The following is a 16,962-nucleotide window of genomic DNA, read 5'->3' as shown; positions in this document are numbered from 1 at the left end:
TGACTTGGTGGTTTCCCTAAGTGAAGTTTGGTTCTCTGTACAGAGGTTAAAGGGTGAATACCAGGGGACTGCCAGGATAACACCCTTAAAGAGGACCTTTCACCGATTCTTACCCTATGAACTAACTATACAGATATGTAGAGCGGCGCCCGGGGATCTCACTGCACTTACTATTATCCCCGGGCGCCGCTCCGTTCTCCTGCTATGCCCTCCGGTATCTCCGCTCACTAAGTTATAGTAGGCAGAGATACCAGTCCCTAAGTTATGGTAGGCGGAGTCTGCCCTAGCGCTGGCCAATCGCAGCGCAGAGCTCACAGCCCGGGAGGTTATTTTCTCCCAGGCTGTGAGCTCTGCAATGCGATTGGCCAGCGCTAGGGCAGACTCCGCCTACCATAACTTAGGGAACGGAGATACCGGAGGGCATAGCAGGAGAACGGAGCGGCGCCCGGGTATAATAGTAAGTGCAGAGAGATCCCCGGGCGCCGCTCCACATGTCTGTATACTTAGTTCATAGGGTAAGAATCGGTGAAAGGTCCTCTTTAAGAAAAGCCCCAAGTCAAATCTGTTCAGTTGACACAGTGGTTCCACACTCACTGTGTAACAATACCCTCATGAGTATTGTCATTCCAAGCTCTTGCACTTTGGACCCGTAGTTCAGCCTATGTTTAACTGAACAATAAAATAAAGTTGTAGAGAACATCATAAGACATCATGGTTATATTGAAGAGGACATAATCAGATAATATGAAAAGTCCATTACATGACAAAGAGCATCAGTGAAAAAAAGAGAGAGAAAAATGCTGAAAGTCTGCACAAGAGAGCATGGGTAGTTGCATAGAAATAGATACAAAATCGGAATACAGTGAATCTTATAACAGGAAGACCATTACATCTTTGGGAGGAAAAGCGGGGGATTTGAGGTAATAAGTTATAAGAGATATCATATTTCATAAGTGGGACAAGTTAAGAAGTGACGACCTGATAGAATCAAAGGTCTGTGGAGAGTATCAAGTGCAGGGTGAAGAGCACTGGGCACCCCAAACTTTCTGGAATTTAGAAGGACAATTTCTGTAGGTGAATATAGTACATCCAAAAGGAATAATAGAGTTGACCATAACCTTCCATTTAGAGATACTAGGAGGGCAGGGATCCATCCACTTCAACATAATCAGTCCCAAACATTCTTGGTGGGGTAGAGATCTGGCTATTGAGTTGGCCAGGGGAGCTGCTGGATACCCTGAGGAGCATGTTGTGTAGCGCAGGCAGTGTGTGGGCGGGTATTATCTTGTTGGAACACCATGTATCCCTAATGTCCTTAAAGAGGACCTTTCACCGATTATTACACTATGAACTAAGTATACAGACATGGAGAGCGGCGCCCGGGGATCTCACTGCACTTACTATTATCCCTGGGCGCCGCTCCGTTCTCCCGCTATGCCCTCCGGTATTTCCGCTCACTAAGTTATAGTAGGCGGAGATTCCAGTCACTAAGTTATGGTAGGCGGAGTCTGCCCTTGTTCTGCTCTAGCGCTGGCCAATCGCAGCGCAGAGCTCACAGCTTGGGAGGTTATTTTCTCCCAGGCTGTGAGCTCTGCAATGCGATTGGCCAGCGCTACAGCAGAACAAGGGCAGACTCCGCCTACCATAACTTAGGGAACGGAGATACCGGAGGGCATAGCGGGAGAACGGAGCGGCGCCCGGGGATAATAGTAAGTGCAGTGAGATCCCCGGGCGCCGCTCTGCATGTCTGTATAGTTAGTTCATAGTGTAATAATCGGTGAAAGGTCCTCTTTAACATACCAAAGGCTGGTCAATGTTCCCTCCACAAATACCAGTCAGGAACGGGCATGGTAACTATTGGCATTCCAAAACATGACACCTGGTCTTTGTCCTGTGTGTCTCCACACTATTAATGATTTCAGTAGGTGCTCTTCAGCTGTCCTACGAACTCAGGTGCGGCCTTCATTAGTAACAAAGCCGAACCTGCTTTCATCACTCAACGCTATTGTTTGCCATTCATGTCTCCAATAGGCTCTCAAGTGGACGGTTTCTTAAGGTCTGGAAAGTCACTGCACTGGCTACTGCTGAACCAATTTGTGGCTGTCCTTTGAGATACCGCAGCTCTTCTCAGCGACCTTGGCGTGCATTTGTATGTCTTGACTACCCAGAACCCTCTCTATATGTGTCTATCTCTTTCTGAGATCTGTTAATTGCACAAATGGTGCAAAGCCTTAGTCTAATAGGCACAATAATTGCTTCAGCAACACCCAATCAACAGTTCGATAACAGAGAGGATGGAAAATAGTGCTGTCAGCCAAAGAAAACAACAGTGATGACAGACAAAAAAGCATGTGAAACATCTGTTTGCAAAGTAAGGGTCTTGAAACTTTGATCAGTACATGTAACTGTCACGGCCACGGTTATGGCCGTGACTCCTTGGGAGCCGCATACTGTTGCCCGCGGTTTTGGGTTGTAGTGTCAACTGGCAGTTGGTAAGTAACCAGGAGGATGTCTACAGCCAGCATGGCTGAAACACCCTCTCTGGCTACTGCCTACAACTGAGGCTATATAGGGCCAAGAGGCCACACCCAACAATCAGACACACCCCGTGACTCACACACACTGAAAGGGAGTTAACCCTTCCAAAACCACAGAAGGGAAAACATAACTTAAAGGGGAAGTGTCCAAACAATAAACACACTGTGGCTGTTGCCGCAGGCAACGACATGGGTGGCAAGCGTGTCCTGGGAGTCAGCCCGAAGGCCGGGACACTGCCACCACATGTACATCATACCACCAAACGTTGCCACGGACAGCCACAGTGCAGGGAAAATGTCAGTGCACACCAAACATAAACAAAGTGCACACAGACATACAAAAGTGCTACAAACGTGCACATAACTCCAAGGGAACCGCACACATAGCTGTTGTCCGCGGCAACCGCACCTGAGGCTAACTACATTATGCCTCAAGCTGCGGTTGACACTACAACCCAAAACCGCGGGCAACAGTATGCGGCTCCCAAGGAGTCACGACCATAACCGTGGCCGTGACAGTAACACCCTTCAGCATTGCCATATTGTAAAATATGCTTTTTATCTTATGTAACTCATTCTAGGTGTTCTTTTTTCATTTTCTGGTAGTGTATGTTAGTCATGATGGATGGCTTTCACATTGTGTCTGTACGAGTTACCATAAATAAGACTTTGTGTCTGCACGCCCACACACAACTGCTAAAAATAATGGCAAAGTTTGTTGTTGGGGGGAGAGATCAGCATCTTGGTTACATCACCTGCGAACTGCTGACAGTAGGCTCTACTCCTAGGGCAGGGTAGGCTGTGACGGCATGGGGAGGGGGGGTTGGGGCACAGAGTGGGCAGTGTTCTACATCAAATTTCATACTGAAATGAAGATGCTTTTAATAAATGACAATTCCATAGGGCAATAATGACACTTATGAACTTCCGTAAATTATTACCAATTATTAAATAGCCCATATCTACAGTATCTGGAGCTGTTTACATGGAGTCTGTCACCTACCTCAAGCATTATTAAGTGCAGTACTAAACGAATAGCACTGCTGGCACTAACTCTGGATCACTAGTTAAAGGGGTTTTCCAGGATTTTACTACTGATGATCTATTCTCGAGATAGGTCATCAGTATCTGATCGGTGGGGGTCCGACACCCAGGACCCCGCCAATCAGCTGTTTGAGAAGGCACCAGCACTCCCGTTAGCGCCACAGCCTTTTCTCTGATTACCAAGCACAGCGCAATACATTGTGTAGCAGCTGTGCTTGGTATCACGTTCAGCCCCAAAGAAGTGAATGGGGCTGAGCGTGATACCAAGCACAGTCGCTATACATTGTACAGCGCTGAGCTTGGTAAGCACAGAGAAGGCCACGGTGCTCACAGGAGCCCCGGTACCTTCTCAAACAGCTGATCGGCAGGCGTCCCCGGTGTCAGACACCCAGCGATCAGATACTGATGACCTATCCTGAGGATAGGTTATCAATAGTAAAATCCCGGAAAACCCCTTTAATATATGTCGATATTCTCCCCATTCCCTCACTGTACCACTGCAAACTGCTGCCGAAATACATTGAGAGGACTCCTGAGCTCGCCATTATGAGCGCATGCCCAGGAGTCCTGTCAATTTATTTCAGCATGTTGACATATTATATAGTGATCTGAAGCCAATGCCAGCAGTACTATTTATGTACTACTGCATTTAGGGCTAGGGGAGGCAAAAGACTCCTTTTAATTAGACTACATGGAAAAATAGACTATAAGAAGTACAATAACACCATGTTAAATAAACATATTCCGAATGTATTTTATTTGAAGCGCTCTTTCATCACATTATTTAGCCACCTGGCTCTCAGTAGCTGTAAAGGGGTTAAAAGTGCATAGTTAAAAAGTTGAAAACGGTCTTAATACATGTAAAAAAAATTGCATGCAATCACCAGGTAATCTTATTAATATAACTGAGAAGAATCACTGACAGTGTTAAAGGTCTTCTGATACAGTCTTGGTTATTGCGCCACTTCTCGAGATACAAGTTTCTCTGAAGTTTTCCATTCATTGTCTGTGCATGGCACGCAGGTAAGCAGAAGCAGGTAGTTAGAGGAAGCAGCATTCTACAATATCCGCTTGTTGACATCACTGGTGATGAAATATGTGGAGCCAAACGTCATTACTTGAGCTATGCGAGTGCAGTTCTGGTTCACAGTACAGTCAGTACACCGGTGAATATTCCTTGCTCCTCATTCACTTTCTATCTTTCATGCTTAGAATTGGCTTCATTACGTTCCACAGTGACACCATTGGCTTTAGATGATAACTCCTTCTTATTGCAGTCTTTCTCCAAGTAAAACTCTGTCAGTACAGGGCAGTGCTCTGATGCTACTCCTCCCCATGACCAGTTATCCGGAATCCACGGATTTGTCAGTCCTTCCCTCACCACTAGACAATAACCTGCAGACAATAAAGGATCGGTCATCAGTAGGCTGCATATTAAAGTGGCTTTTCTTGGTTGGCATATTTGTCATTTTATTGCTACAGGAAAAGACCATTGGCAGCACAGGATTTTACCACACAGCTACTATCACAGAATAACAATTAAAGTATAGATTCCCATTTCAGAGATGGAAGAGAACATATTTTGGTGAATTAATACCAATTCAGTAATATTAGAGCAAAGGTCCCTTTAGGCTACTTTCACACTCGAGTTTTGTGCGGATCCGTCATGGACGGATCCGTTCAGATAATACGACCGTCTGCATCCATTCAGAACGGATCCGTCCCCGTTGACTTACATTGTGTGCCAGGACGGATCCGTTTGGCTCCGTTTCGTCAGACGGACACCAAAACGCTGCAAGCAGCGTTTTGGTGTCCGTCTCCAAAGCGGAATAGAGACTGAACTGATGCAAACTGATGCATTCTGAGCGGATCCTTTTCCATTCAGAATGCATTAGGGCAAAACTGATCCGTTTTCGGCCGCTTTTGAGAGCCCTGAACGGATCTCACAAACGGAAAGCCAAAACACCAGTGTGATTGTTGGGAACAGCAGGTGATTGTTGGGAACAAAGTAGAAAGCAGTTGGCAGTCGACATAAACCTCAGTCCGCACGAGGAGGAAAATGCTTCCAGACCGTATGTAATAAATCTCAGCAGACGTTCTCTTCCTATATGTTTATTTTTATTCCATCAACTCAAAGGATATAGTATAAGGACACGTTGCGGCTCACAAGGCCTTCATCAGCTCAATGTATAATCCATTCTTACACACTTTTATAACAGAACTGATTAGACACATGGAAGGACGTCAGACGCCATGGGCGGCGCTTAAACACATCATTCAAATTGCAACATGTATACAAACAATAATTAACACAATAATTAACAGTTTCTACACCGCTCCCCCTTTAATGGAGTGGGATTGCGACAATTTTTAACACTTTTTAAAAGGTCGTAGTTGATAAATGTGGCTTAAATAAGCTTGACTTGTCAAAACTGGAGTTACTGTGATCAAAAGGTCACAAAGCTACTTTAGGACACCAGAATTCTGGAGGGCTTAATAAATTCCCCTCTAAGTGGCCTGTGCACTGGTGATGTGAAACTACAGGCCTCAATACTGCTGCCATTGCTTAGAATATGGTGATGTCCATGGACAACCAGTTAAAAGGGTGTTACCATAACAACATGTATCACCTATCCACAGGATAGGTCATAAATCTATGATTGCGGGAGGCTCGACGACTGGGATGCTGGCGATCTCAAGAATGGAGCGGTAGTGCAGAAGCATGACCACCACTTCATTCGCGTCTATGGGACTGCTGAGTACAGCACTTGGCTATCTCTGTCAGTCCTATATAAGTGAATGGATCAGTGTTGTGCATGCATGGCAACCGCTTCATTCACTTCTATGGGACTGAGAGGGGATTCAGGGACCCTCATTCTTATATGGTGGGTTTCCAATAGACCCCCAGCTATCATACATTTTTTTTACCTATACTGTGGATAATACATGTTGATAATTGGAAAGACCTTTTATTGATTACCATCTAGAGTCCTGTACATCTCTAGAGTTCAGGGGTCAGTAACCTCTGGCACTCCAGAAACCACAATGGCCAGCATGCTCTATTCACTTCTATGGGAGGTCCGAGAAGAGCCAAGCAAGTCTACATGCTGGGAGTTGTAGTTCCATAACAGCTGGAGTTCCAGAGGTTGCTGATCCTTGGTCTAGACAAACTACTTTATACACTTTTTCATCATGTCCGCAGCCAAGAACATACATGATCTTTTCCATATGTGAATCAATACATGCTAACAGCCACCATGGATGTTAGATCAAATAAAAAATGTTAAAGGGGTTGTCCAGGATTAGAAAAACATGGCTGCTTCCTTCCTGTCGACAGGTTGTGTGCGGTATTGCAGCTTTGCCCCACTGATCCCAATGCTACGATTTCAGACAAACCCCATGGACAGGCGTTCTGCTGATTTTGGAAGAAAGCAGACATGCTTTTCTAATCACAACCCCTTTAATTAAGCAGAAGAATGGAACTAACTAATAATGACTATAAAATTAATAGGGGAAATATGAATGAATGAATGAATGAATGAAAAGGAGGGCGCTATATATGGCACTGCTGGGATTGGTTGGGATATGGTGGCCAACTCTCAGGCTGGTGACATTTGGAAGTTTACTGGCAGAGGAAGGAACTTCCCAGACTGCTGGAACTGACCTGTGAACACCTTCTTCAGGCTCTTGCTGATCCAGATGTTGTCTAAGGACTTGTTGCCTTGAGGACTTTTTGTGCTTATATTTGTATATGTGTTAGCTGGGAGCAAGTTCTGGAACTTTTCTTTTCTCAGAGTATCAAAGTTATTGCTATCCGGCGGTTGGCTGAATCCCCCTAAAATGATCACATCTTTTTCCCCTGAAACAAATAAAAGAAATATTAGGGAATACTACACTGGATATGATGTAAATGGTATAAAGTACACCTAAAGTCATATAATACAATGCACACATTGCTCACTGAACTGCTTATCAATATCTGCTTGTATCGGTGTTATTACTATCAGGGTGGTTTTACACTACAGTTCAAAATGTTTTCTGCCACCTTTTTTTGGGCCCAAAAAACTCAGCGGCCATATGTTACATGTTGACCAAAAGGAAATTATAAAACACCCTACAAACACTCTCTGCATAGAGAAGTAAAACACTGAGTGACAAAAAAACTATCACTTCAAAAAACGCATGAATTTGATGGTGTTCTTACAAACCAAAATAACTTAAAAAACATAGGCCCAATTCTACTAATCCTATAAACAGCGTAAATTTAGGCTGTCTGGACCTGCACCAGATTTATCACAGCGGCTTAGGCTGGATAATAAATGTGGCGCAGGAATAGACCGTTTTCTCTGACTCTTTACCAACTATAGGTTGGCGTACCTTGAGATAGAATTTGAAGCCAGAACTGTGAAGCAACTTTGGCGCCTCTTAGGGTATATCTCCTTCCCACAAAGTCCCGTTTTCAATAAGCCCAGTCCCCTTTTTGAGAAAGTCAGGAAAAAAGTGTAGAAACCCTAGTTGTGCCAAACTGCGACAATTTACACCACTTTTTAGACAGATCTAAAGTTAAGGGACCCAAAGTTTGCAAATACAAAAAATACAATAAATAAAAATTAAAGACTAAATAAAAAAATTCAATGAAAAAATAATAAATAAAAAAATGCCACCACACCTTCTAGCTCCACCCTCAGAAACCCCTATAGCAAAATGTCCATAATGGAAGCGGAAATAATTGTGCTATTAACAAAAATAAATTAAAATGTGAAAAACAGACTTTTTCCTCATTACGTTTCCTTTTTATTAAAATGAAAGAAAAACTACTAAAATAAAATGTTACTAAAAATGCACAAAAAATGTACTAAAAATTTGGAAAATGTGCCTGGTCAGGAAGGGGATGGGGGGGGGGGGGGGGGATGTCTCAGTCTTGAAGTGGTTAAAAATACAATAAGTGGAATGACACAAAACCAGTTGCATAATATAAGAAGAGAAGAAGGTCACTTTAGTGCTGGTCAACTGAGAGGTTAATAAACTCACTAGTTCCTGCCAATTTGTGACTGCATTATGCAGAGCTATGTGATTAGCGCTGCCAGCATGTCACCTTACATGGAACAGTCAGGTCAAGAAACCTAGGAAAAAGTCAATAAGTGACCTTCTGTTCTATTAACTGCATTATACATTAACCGATCTGGTCATCAATGGACGGCTTCCAATATGACAGACTTTTTTCCTCTTCCTAATAGCGTATGATGTTTGTTATATAATTGAACCAGGACACCCATCGCTCAGCGCAGAACTATTCTGATAAAAAAAAATGTGGTAAAATATGGTAAACTAAGGTGCAATTTGCAGTTAGGTCAGTATTCTTAGGGCTCATGCACACAAATGTATTTGTGGTTCGCATTTTTTGCGGGTCAGATGCGGACCCATTCACTTCAATGGGGCCACAAAAGATGAAGAATGCACACCCGTGTGTTCTCTGCATCTGTATGTCCATTCCGCTGCCCCGCAACAAAAATGAGAAAATGTGCTATTCTTGTCCATTTTACGGACAAGCATAGGACAGTTCAATACAGGGCAGGGCGTTCCGTTCCACAAAAAGCGAAACGCGTGAGCGGTATCCACAATTTGCGGACCGCAAAAACAACAACGGCCGTTTTACATGAGCCCCTATTCTGAGTTCACATCACCATTTGGCTTTCCGTTCTTCTGATCTGTCAGAAGAACAGAAAAATTCAAACAAAAACGGATCCTTTATTTTGAGCATCAGTTGAGCTCAGTTAGCATCAGTTTACACTAAACATAACTGATCAGTCTTTTTTTGAGCATCAGTTATGATCAGTTTGTGTCATTTCCATCAGAGATCAGTTATTTTCTATCATCCAAAATAGCTGACCTCTGCCGGAAGTGACATAGACTGACGCTAAATAATCATAACTGAAGCTCAAAATAATGGATGTGTTTAATATTTATTTTTTTTCGCCGTTTTTGCGGCTCGGATGCGGACCCATTCACTTTAATGGGGCCGCAAAAGATGCGGACAGCACTCCGTGTGCTGTCCGCATCCGTTGCTCCGTTCCGTAGACCCGCAAAAAAACTATATAGCATGTCCTATTCTTGTCCGTTTTGCGGACAAGAATAGGCATGTCTACAATGGGCCGTTTTTTGCGGATCCGCGGTTTGCGGCATGTAGCCTAATGGGAAGATTTGTGCCTCTTGTGCCTATGTTTTGGACCCAGACCTGGTTTGTAAATGTACAGCTGACAGACAGCAGTGTGGCAGGTATGATCCACGGTTTGTACTCCCTACATACACCCTCTTATATCTTTCCCCTACTTTTCAGCTGAATTGAGGCAGATTTGTGCAGGGAGCTCTTTGTTATGTCCAAGTAGTCTGTTATAAATCTACCCTTAGGCCTCTTTCACACGAGCGATATGGTTGTGTCAGGATGCGATCAGTGAAACTCGCAAGTTCAGTCAGTTTTCTATGCAATTGTGTTCAGTGTTTTTGCATGGAAAACGCAGAATATAGAACATGCTGCGATTCTCATGCAACGCAGAAATGCGTGAAAAAAATGAATGGGTCAGGATTCAGTGCGGGTGCTATGTGCTATGTGTTCACCTTCCGCATTGCACCCGTTCTGAAAACTCCTCTTTCACACAAGCGAGTTTACCATCAGGGTGTGATGCGTGAAGCAAACGCATAACATCCGGACTGAATCCTGACCCATTAGTTTTAATGGGTCTGTGTAAATAAGCTTGTTTCTGTGTTCAGGAAAAATCACAGCATGTTCTACATTCTTCGTTTTTCACGCAGCTCTGGTTCCACAGAAGTGAATGGGGCTTCAGTGAAAAACGAATTGTATGGACAAAACTGAACCATCAGTTTTTTCCTGAACAGACCCTGAGAGAATCCGTAACACTTATGTGAAAGAGGCCTTAAAAATCTTTACTATATAGTCTATATAATCAACAGAACCTCATGCTATCCTGTGTCTGACTAAGTAACTGATGGAAGGTGTTTTTTTTTTTTTTTTAATCTACAAAAATTCCTCCACTTTATGCTTTCTTTAATACAAATACATTTTTGCCCGATTACACCACACATATACTGGGGTCTTTTGTCACCATAAGGGGTCTATCTTCATACTTACCAGAATTAGGGCTCATGCACACGACCGTATGTATTTTGCAGTCCGTAAAAAACGGAGCCCCTAATAGAACAGTACTATCCTTGTCCGTAATGCGGACAATAATAGGACATGTCCTATTTTTTTGCGTAAATGAAATACGGACATACGGAAATGGAATGCACACGGAGTACCTTCCGTTTTTTTTACGGACCCATTGAAATGAATGGTTCCGCATACGGTCCACCAAAAAACCCGGAATGGACACTGAAAGAAAATACATTTGTGTGCATGAGCAATTAGGGTCCATTCACACGTTTGAAGTGTTTAGCGCATCCACAAAACACCGGGCCAGCACCCCAATAGAGGATTCCTATTATTGTCCGCAGCTGCGGAGAAGAATAGGACATGCTCTATTTTTTTCCGGAGCTGTGGAACGGAAGTTTGGGGCCGCGGACCGGAAATGTGGATGCGGCAGCACAATGTGTGCTGTCCGCATCTTTTCCAGCCCCATTGAAAATGAATGGGTCCACACCCGTTCCGCATAATTGCGGAACGGATCCGGACCCATTCTATGGACGTGTGAATGGACCCTTACAGTCACATACAGATCAGCCACTAGTGACAATGGGCATGCACATTAATGTCTAGAAATTGCATATTAATTTTCAGGCTGCCCAGAAGCATTCCAGGAATGACTCTCAGGAACAGGCCAGATCATGTCCAGGTAGCCAGGTCTCTGCTATATTGCATACCTTTCAGGGTCTCCTGCAGTGTGTGTCCAAAGGTAGATGATTTGTGGCTGTCACTGTGCTGCTTTCCACCTTCATGTGGGGGAGGGTGCTGATGAATGTTCACCAGGGTGACATCACTCGTTCCAACCTAAGAGACAAAGAACAAAACAACTGACGACTGATATCAGCAGTAAAAGTGTTAGATCAATGACAAACAGTGAATATTGGAGGGCAGGGTTGCCAACCGTCCGGAAAATTTCTGGAGAGTCCATAAAAATAGACTTTTTTCCTGTGTCCATGGAAACAAAAATGCATGTGTCAGTGATTTTTTTGAGGCTGGTGGTACTTCACTAGATTATTTTGGTAGTGATTATTAGAGATGAGCGAATCGAAGTTGACGAAGTGGAATTCGATCCAAATTTCAAGAAAAATTTGATTTGCACTGAATCCGAATTTCCTCACGCTTTGTGGTAACTAATTTTTTTCTAACATGGCTGCTGCACATGTTAGGACATGGAGCAAAGAATTATGGGAACGAGGGATCACCCACAATGCCATACATGCAGCCAATCAGCAGCCAGCCAGACCTGTGATGTCACAGCCCTATAAATAGCCTCAGCCATCTTAGATTCAGCCATTTTCCAGTGTACCTAGTGCAGGGAGAGACGTCAGGGAAAGTGCTAGGAAAGACTTGAAAACTTTTATTTTGCTGAATAGAAGGGAAAGAGCATTAGAAGTGTAAGGAAAGGATAGGGAGGAATTATTCCACAGTATTGAAGCAGAACAGGGTTCAGTAGGGGAGTTTACAGCCTGGGTAAGGGTACTTTCACACTAGCGTTAAAGTTTTCCGGTATTGAGTTCCATCCTAGGGGTTCAATACTGGATAAAAACGCTTCCTAATGCATTCTGAATGGATAGCATTCCGTTCAGTACGCATCAAGATGTCTTCACTTCAGTCACTTATACAGTATTTGGCCGGAGAAAATACTGCAGCATGCTGCGATATTTTCTCCGCCCAAAATTCCGGAACACTTGCCAGAATGCTGAAACCGGTTTCCGGATCCGGTTTAATGATCTGCGCATGCGAAAAAAAGAAATACTGGATCCGTTTTTCCGGATGACACCGGAGAGACAGATCCGGTATTTCAATGCATTTGTCAAACGGATCCACATCCGGAAACAAATGGTATCCCTTTGCACATGGATTTCCGGATCCAGCAGGCAGTTCCAGCAACAGAACTGCCTGCCAGATTTCTCTAACACTAGTGTGAAAGTACCCTGATAGGAACAATCCTATTACACCTTGCTGCACTGACTGGGATTTAAATTTCAATTATACTGCTGCTTTCAGGTTTGCAATAGATGATACCTCTGTAATTCCAGAAAACCATTCTTTTTATTGGGGTGCAAGTGCTGTGTGATACAGCCATTAACAGGGTTTATTACAAGGAAATATTTCTATATGTTATTAGACCTTGTGTGGTGCAGTTATATGTTCTAAAGCCTTTTTTGGCGTGTATTATTGGCAAAAAAGAGCTTATTAGCCATTGTGTGGTGAAGTGAGAAAATTACAGCCCTTTTTGGCGTGCATTAGTGGCAAAAAAAAGTATTATTTGCCGTGGTGTGTTGAAGTGACAAAATTACAGCCTTTTTTGGTGTGTGTTAATTTCCTTTTTATTTACTTATTTGATATAACAGTATGTCAGACAGAGAAGTGCCAGGCCCTGCACAGGGGGAAGGCAGGGGTCTAAATGTTTCTGGTGCAGTCACAGGTAGCAGCAGAGTAAGGGGGCGTGGCAGCAGGGGTCAATTCGAGAGGCCTGAGCTCCCGGTGTCATCTAGCAGTCATGTATTGACCAGCAACCAAGCGGTTCTTGAATGGTTGACTTGATCATCCACTTCGTCCCAAGTGACATCAGACACCCCAACCAAGAGTCGGTGGGTTCGTCAGACACAACCCTTAGTTGGCATGGCCCGGGAGCAGGCCCTGTGCCATCACCTGTCCTCAGCCTGCCTCTGTCCTTTTCTGTTCTCTCAGCCAGAGAAGTATGTGGGCTCAGTTCCACTATACAGCGAGGACGAGCTACTAGAGGACAGTCAGCAGATACTGCCCAGCCAAGATCTAGAGGCGACATCCGCTGCTTCCTCTGGTAGGTGGGCAAGTAGAGATGAGGAGAGTGGCGTGGGAGCTGGTGTTGCAAGCGGTAAGGCTCCTGGCTCAGAGACTGTTGAGGAGGACATCAGTGACGTGCAGACAGTACTCAATGATGATGTAGCTGATCACAATTGGGAGCCGGGTGATGAAGGGGCTTCATCATCATCAGAAAAAGAGGGTGGCAGCTTGCGCGTGAGGTAGTGCCTGAGCCAGCAAGTTGGTAGCGTGGCCGGGAGTCAGCAGGGTGGCAGCAATAGAAGGTCGGAGCCAAACATGCCCGGGGTAGACCTCCTGCAAAGTAGTGGTGCTACTGCAAGACATCCTAAAATTGGCCAGGAAACTTATGTACTAAATGACTCTGATCATCATTTATTGAAAACATTTTACAACACAATGTGTTGCATCACCCAGTTGGGAACTATTGCTCAATCTACATCAGGAGAAAGTGGCTGTGTGTTTGACAGACATCACAATACAAGGATCTCTTCTTATTTATGATACACATTATATTTTATTTTATTGCTTTTAATTGTAATTTATTATTTTTTTTTATATACTATTTGGTATTCTGAGATATATGTACTGGGCTGTGCTACACTGCTCAAAAAAATAAAGGGAACACAAAAATAACACATCCTAGATCTGAGTTAATTAAATATTCTTCTGAAATACTTTGTTCTTTACATGGTTGTATGTGCTGACAACAAAATCACACAAAAAAAATAAATATGGAAATCAAATTTTTCAACCCATGAAGGTCTGGATTTGGAGTCACACTCAAAATTAAAGTGGAAAAACGCACTACAGGCTGATCCAACTTTGATGTAATGTCCTTAAAACAAGTCAAAATGAGGCTCAGTAGTGTGTGTGGCCTCCACGTGCCTGTATGACCTCCCTACAACGCCTGTGCATGCTCCTGATTAGGTGGCGGACAGTCTCCTGAGGGATCTCCTCCCAGACCTGGACTAAAGCATCTGCCAACTCCTGGACAGTCTGTGGTGCAACGTGACATTGGTGGATAGAGCGAGACATGATGTCCCAGATGTGCTCAATTGGATTCAGGTCTGGGGAACGGGCGGGCCAGTCCATAGCATCAATGCCTTCGTCTTGCAGGAACTGCTGACACACTCCAGCCACATGAGGTCTAGCATTGTCTTGCATTAGGAGGAACCCAGGGCCAACCGCACCAGCATATGGTCTCACAAGGGGTCTGAGGATCTCATCTCGGTACCTAATGGCAGTCAGGCTACCTCTGGCGAGCACATGGAGGGCTGTGCGGCCCTCCAAAGAAATGCCACCCCACACCATTACTGACCCAAGGCCAAACCGGTCATGCTGGAGGATGTTGCAGGCAGCAGAACGTTCTCCACGGCGTCTCCAGACTCTGTCACGTCTGTCACATGTGCTAAGTGTGAACCTGCTTTCATCTGTGAAAAGCACAGGGCGCCAGTGGCGAATTTGCCAATCTTGGTGTTCTCTGGCAAATGCCAAACGTCCTGCACGGTGTTGGGCTGTAAGCACAGCCCCCACCTGTGGACGTCGGGCCCTCATATCACCCTCATGGAGTCTGTTTCTGACCGTTTGAGCAGACACATGCACATTTGTGGCCTGCTGGAGGTCATTTTGCAGGGCTCTGGCAGTGCTCCTCCTGTTCCTCCTTGCACAAAGGTGGAGGTAGAGGTCCTGCTGCTGGGTTGTTGCCCTCCTACAGCCTCCTCCACGTCTCCTGATGTACTGGCCTGTCTCCTGGTAGCGCCTCCATGCTCTGGACACTACACTGACAGACACAGCAAACCTTCTTGCCACAGCTCGCATTGATGTGCAATCCTGGATAAGCTGCACTACCTGAGCCACTTGTGTGGGTTGTAGACTCCGTCTCATGCTACCACTAGAGTAAAAGCACCCCCAGCATTCAAAAGTGACCAAAACATCAGCCAGGAAGCATTGGAACTGAGAAGTGGTCTGTGGTCACCACCTGCAGAACCCCTCCTTTATTGGGGGTGTCTTGCTAATTGCCTATAATTTCCACCTGTTGTCTATCCCATTTGCACAACAGCATGTGAAATTGATTGTTACTCAGTGTTGCTTCCTAAGTGGACAGTTTGATTTCACAGAAGTGTGATTGACTAGGAGTTACATTGTGTTGTTTAAGTGTTCCCTTTATTTTTTTGAGCAGTGTATATAGGGTGTTTTAATAAACGATCTGCAGAATTCAAAAGTCTCTGAGCAATCCTAGATAAAGTGTGCCTATCTAATAATACAAATTATATACAACAGTGTCGGACTGGGGTAACTAGGGCCCACCAGTAAAATTTATTTTGGGGGCCCACCGTATGGATACATTTAAATATAATAAATAATTTAACACGTTTTTATATAAACATAGGCTGGTGGAGGTGCTGTACATTGAATATATGTATGTAGTGCAGTAGGTCTACTGCATTATGTGCCACTTGTGCAGGGGGTGGGAGACTAGGGGCCCACCTTGCTCAGGGGCCCACCGGGGGGATTCCCCTGTACCCCTGTGGGCCAGTCCGAGCCTGAACCACATGGTGATAGGGTGAAATCACATAGATAGAGCACCTGGTTTGATACAACCAGAGGGTGAGCCGCCATTTGAATATACTATATTTAGCATTAGCCTGTGTTCACACTTTTTTGGCCCTGCGGTTTGTGCCCTTGGAAAACCATGGCAAAAAAATTGTACTGCATGAACACAGCTTTATGTTTACATGTGCAATTTATTAAAGGAGTCACTAGGATATGCCACCAATGTCAGATAGGTGCAGGTCTCACCTCTGGGCCTGCATCTAGGTCCAGAAAGGGACCCTCATAGTGAGCTGAGAGCAGCCGCCCTCTATTCATTTCTATGGGACACACTCATGGTAAACTTTTCTGGCAGGCTATTCCAGCAGGGGAACAGCCTGCCGGGTCCGTACTACCATTTGCACACATGTGCTGCCGGAAGTCCGCCCAGCTCCATTCACTATAATGGGGACAGGCCGGAGTTCCGACTGCAGCACGGCAAACATGCAGAGAGGCAGCCGGGCAAAAAAACGCAGCCTGCCGGAAAAGTTTACCTTGAGTGTGAAAGTAGCCTAAGTCAATGGAGAGCACTGCAGTGCTTCACTTATGGAGGCCTGTTTTGGAGATAGATAGGATATGCCAAAATTACCAGATAGGTGCGAGTCTGATGAGACAATGAAATGGAAAACTATTACTATACGCGTGCGGTCAGAACCCTCTAATTCTGGTCAAGGACCTTCCATGATGTTGCAGTGTTCCACCCATTATAGATGTGGGATAGTAACCTTCCCCCTATTTTACCTCTCCATCGCCCGTCTTATTAGCTGGTATGAAGTGACACTC

At 44.6% G+C, this 16,962-nt stretch overlaps 1 protein-coding gene across 1 annotated transcript in view; it reads right to left on the bottom strand.

Moving 5' to 3' along the window:
• Positions 1-4,310: 4,310 nt before the first annotated feature.
• Positions 4,311-16,962, bottom strand: part of EEPD1 (endonuclease/exonuclease/phosphatase family domain containing 1) — a 155,385-nt gene continuing 142,733 nt past the window's right edge. The window contains exons 5-7 of the mRNA XM_040432202.1: positions 11,460-11,586; positions 7,246-7,440; positions 4,311-4,976 (exon numbers count right to left, since the gene is read on the bottom strand). Of these exons, the coding sequence (XP_040288136.1) occupies positions 4,777-4,976; positions 7,246-7,440; positions 11,460-11,586 (522 nt within the window). The 3' untranslated portion in view covers positions 4,311-4,776. The remainder of the gene's footprint in view (positions 4,977-7,245; positions 7,441-11,459; positions 11,587-16,962) is intronic.

The sequence above is a fragment of the Bufo bufo genome, chromosome 5 (genome assembly GCF_905171765.1).
Source record: "Bufo bufo chromosome 5, aBufBuf1.1, whole genome shotgun sequence".
Taxonomy (NCBI): domain Eukaryota; kingdom Metazoa; phylum Chordata; class Amphibia; order Anura; family Bufonidae; genus Bufo; species Bufo bufo.
The sequence above is the reverse complement of the archived record's forward strand: the minus strand, read 5'-3'. Positions and strand labels throughout refer to the sequence as shown.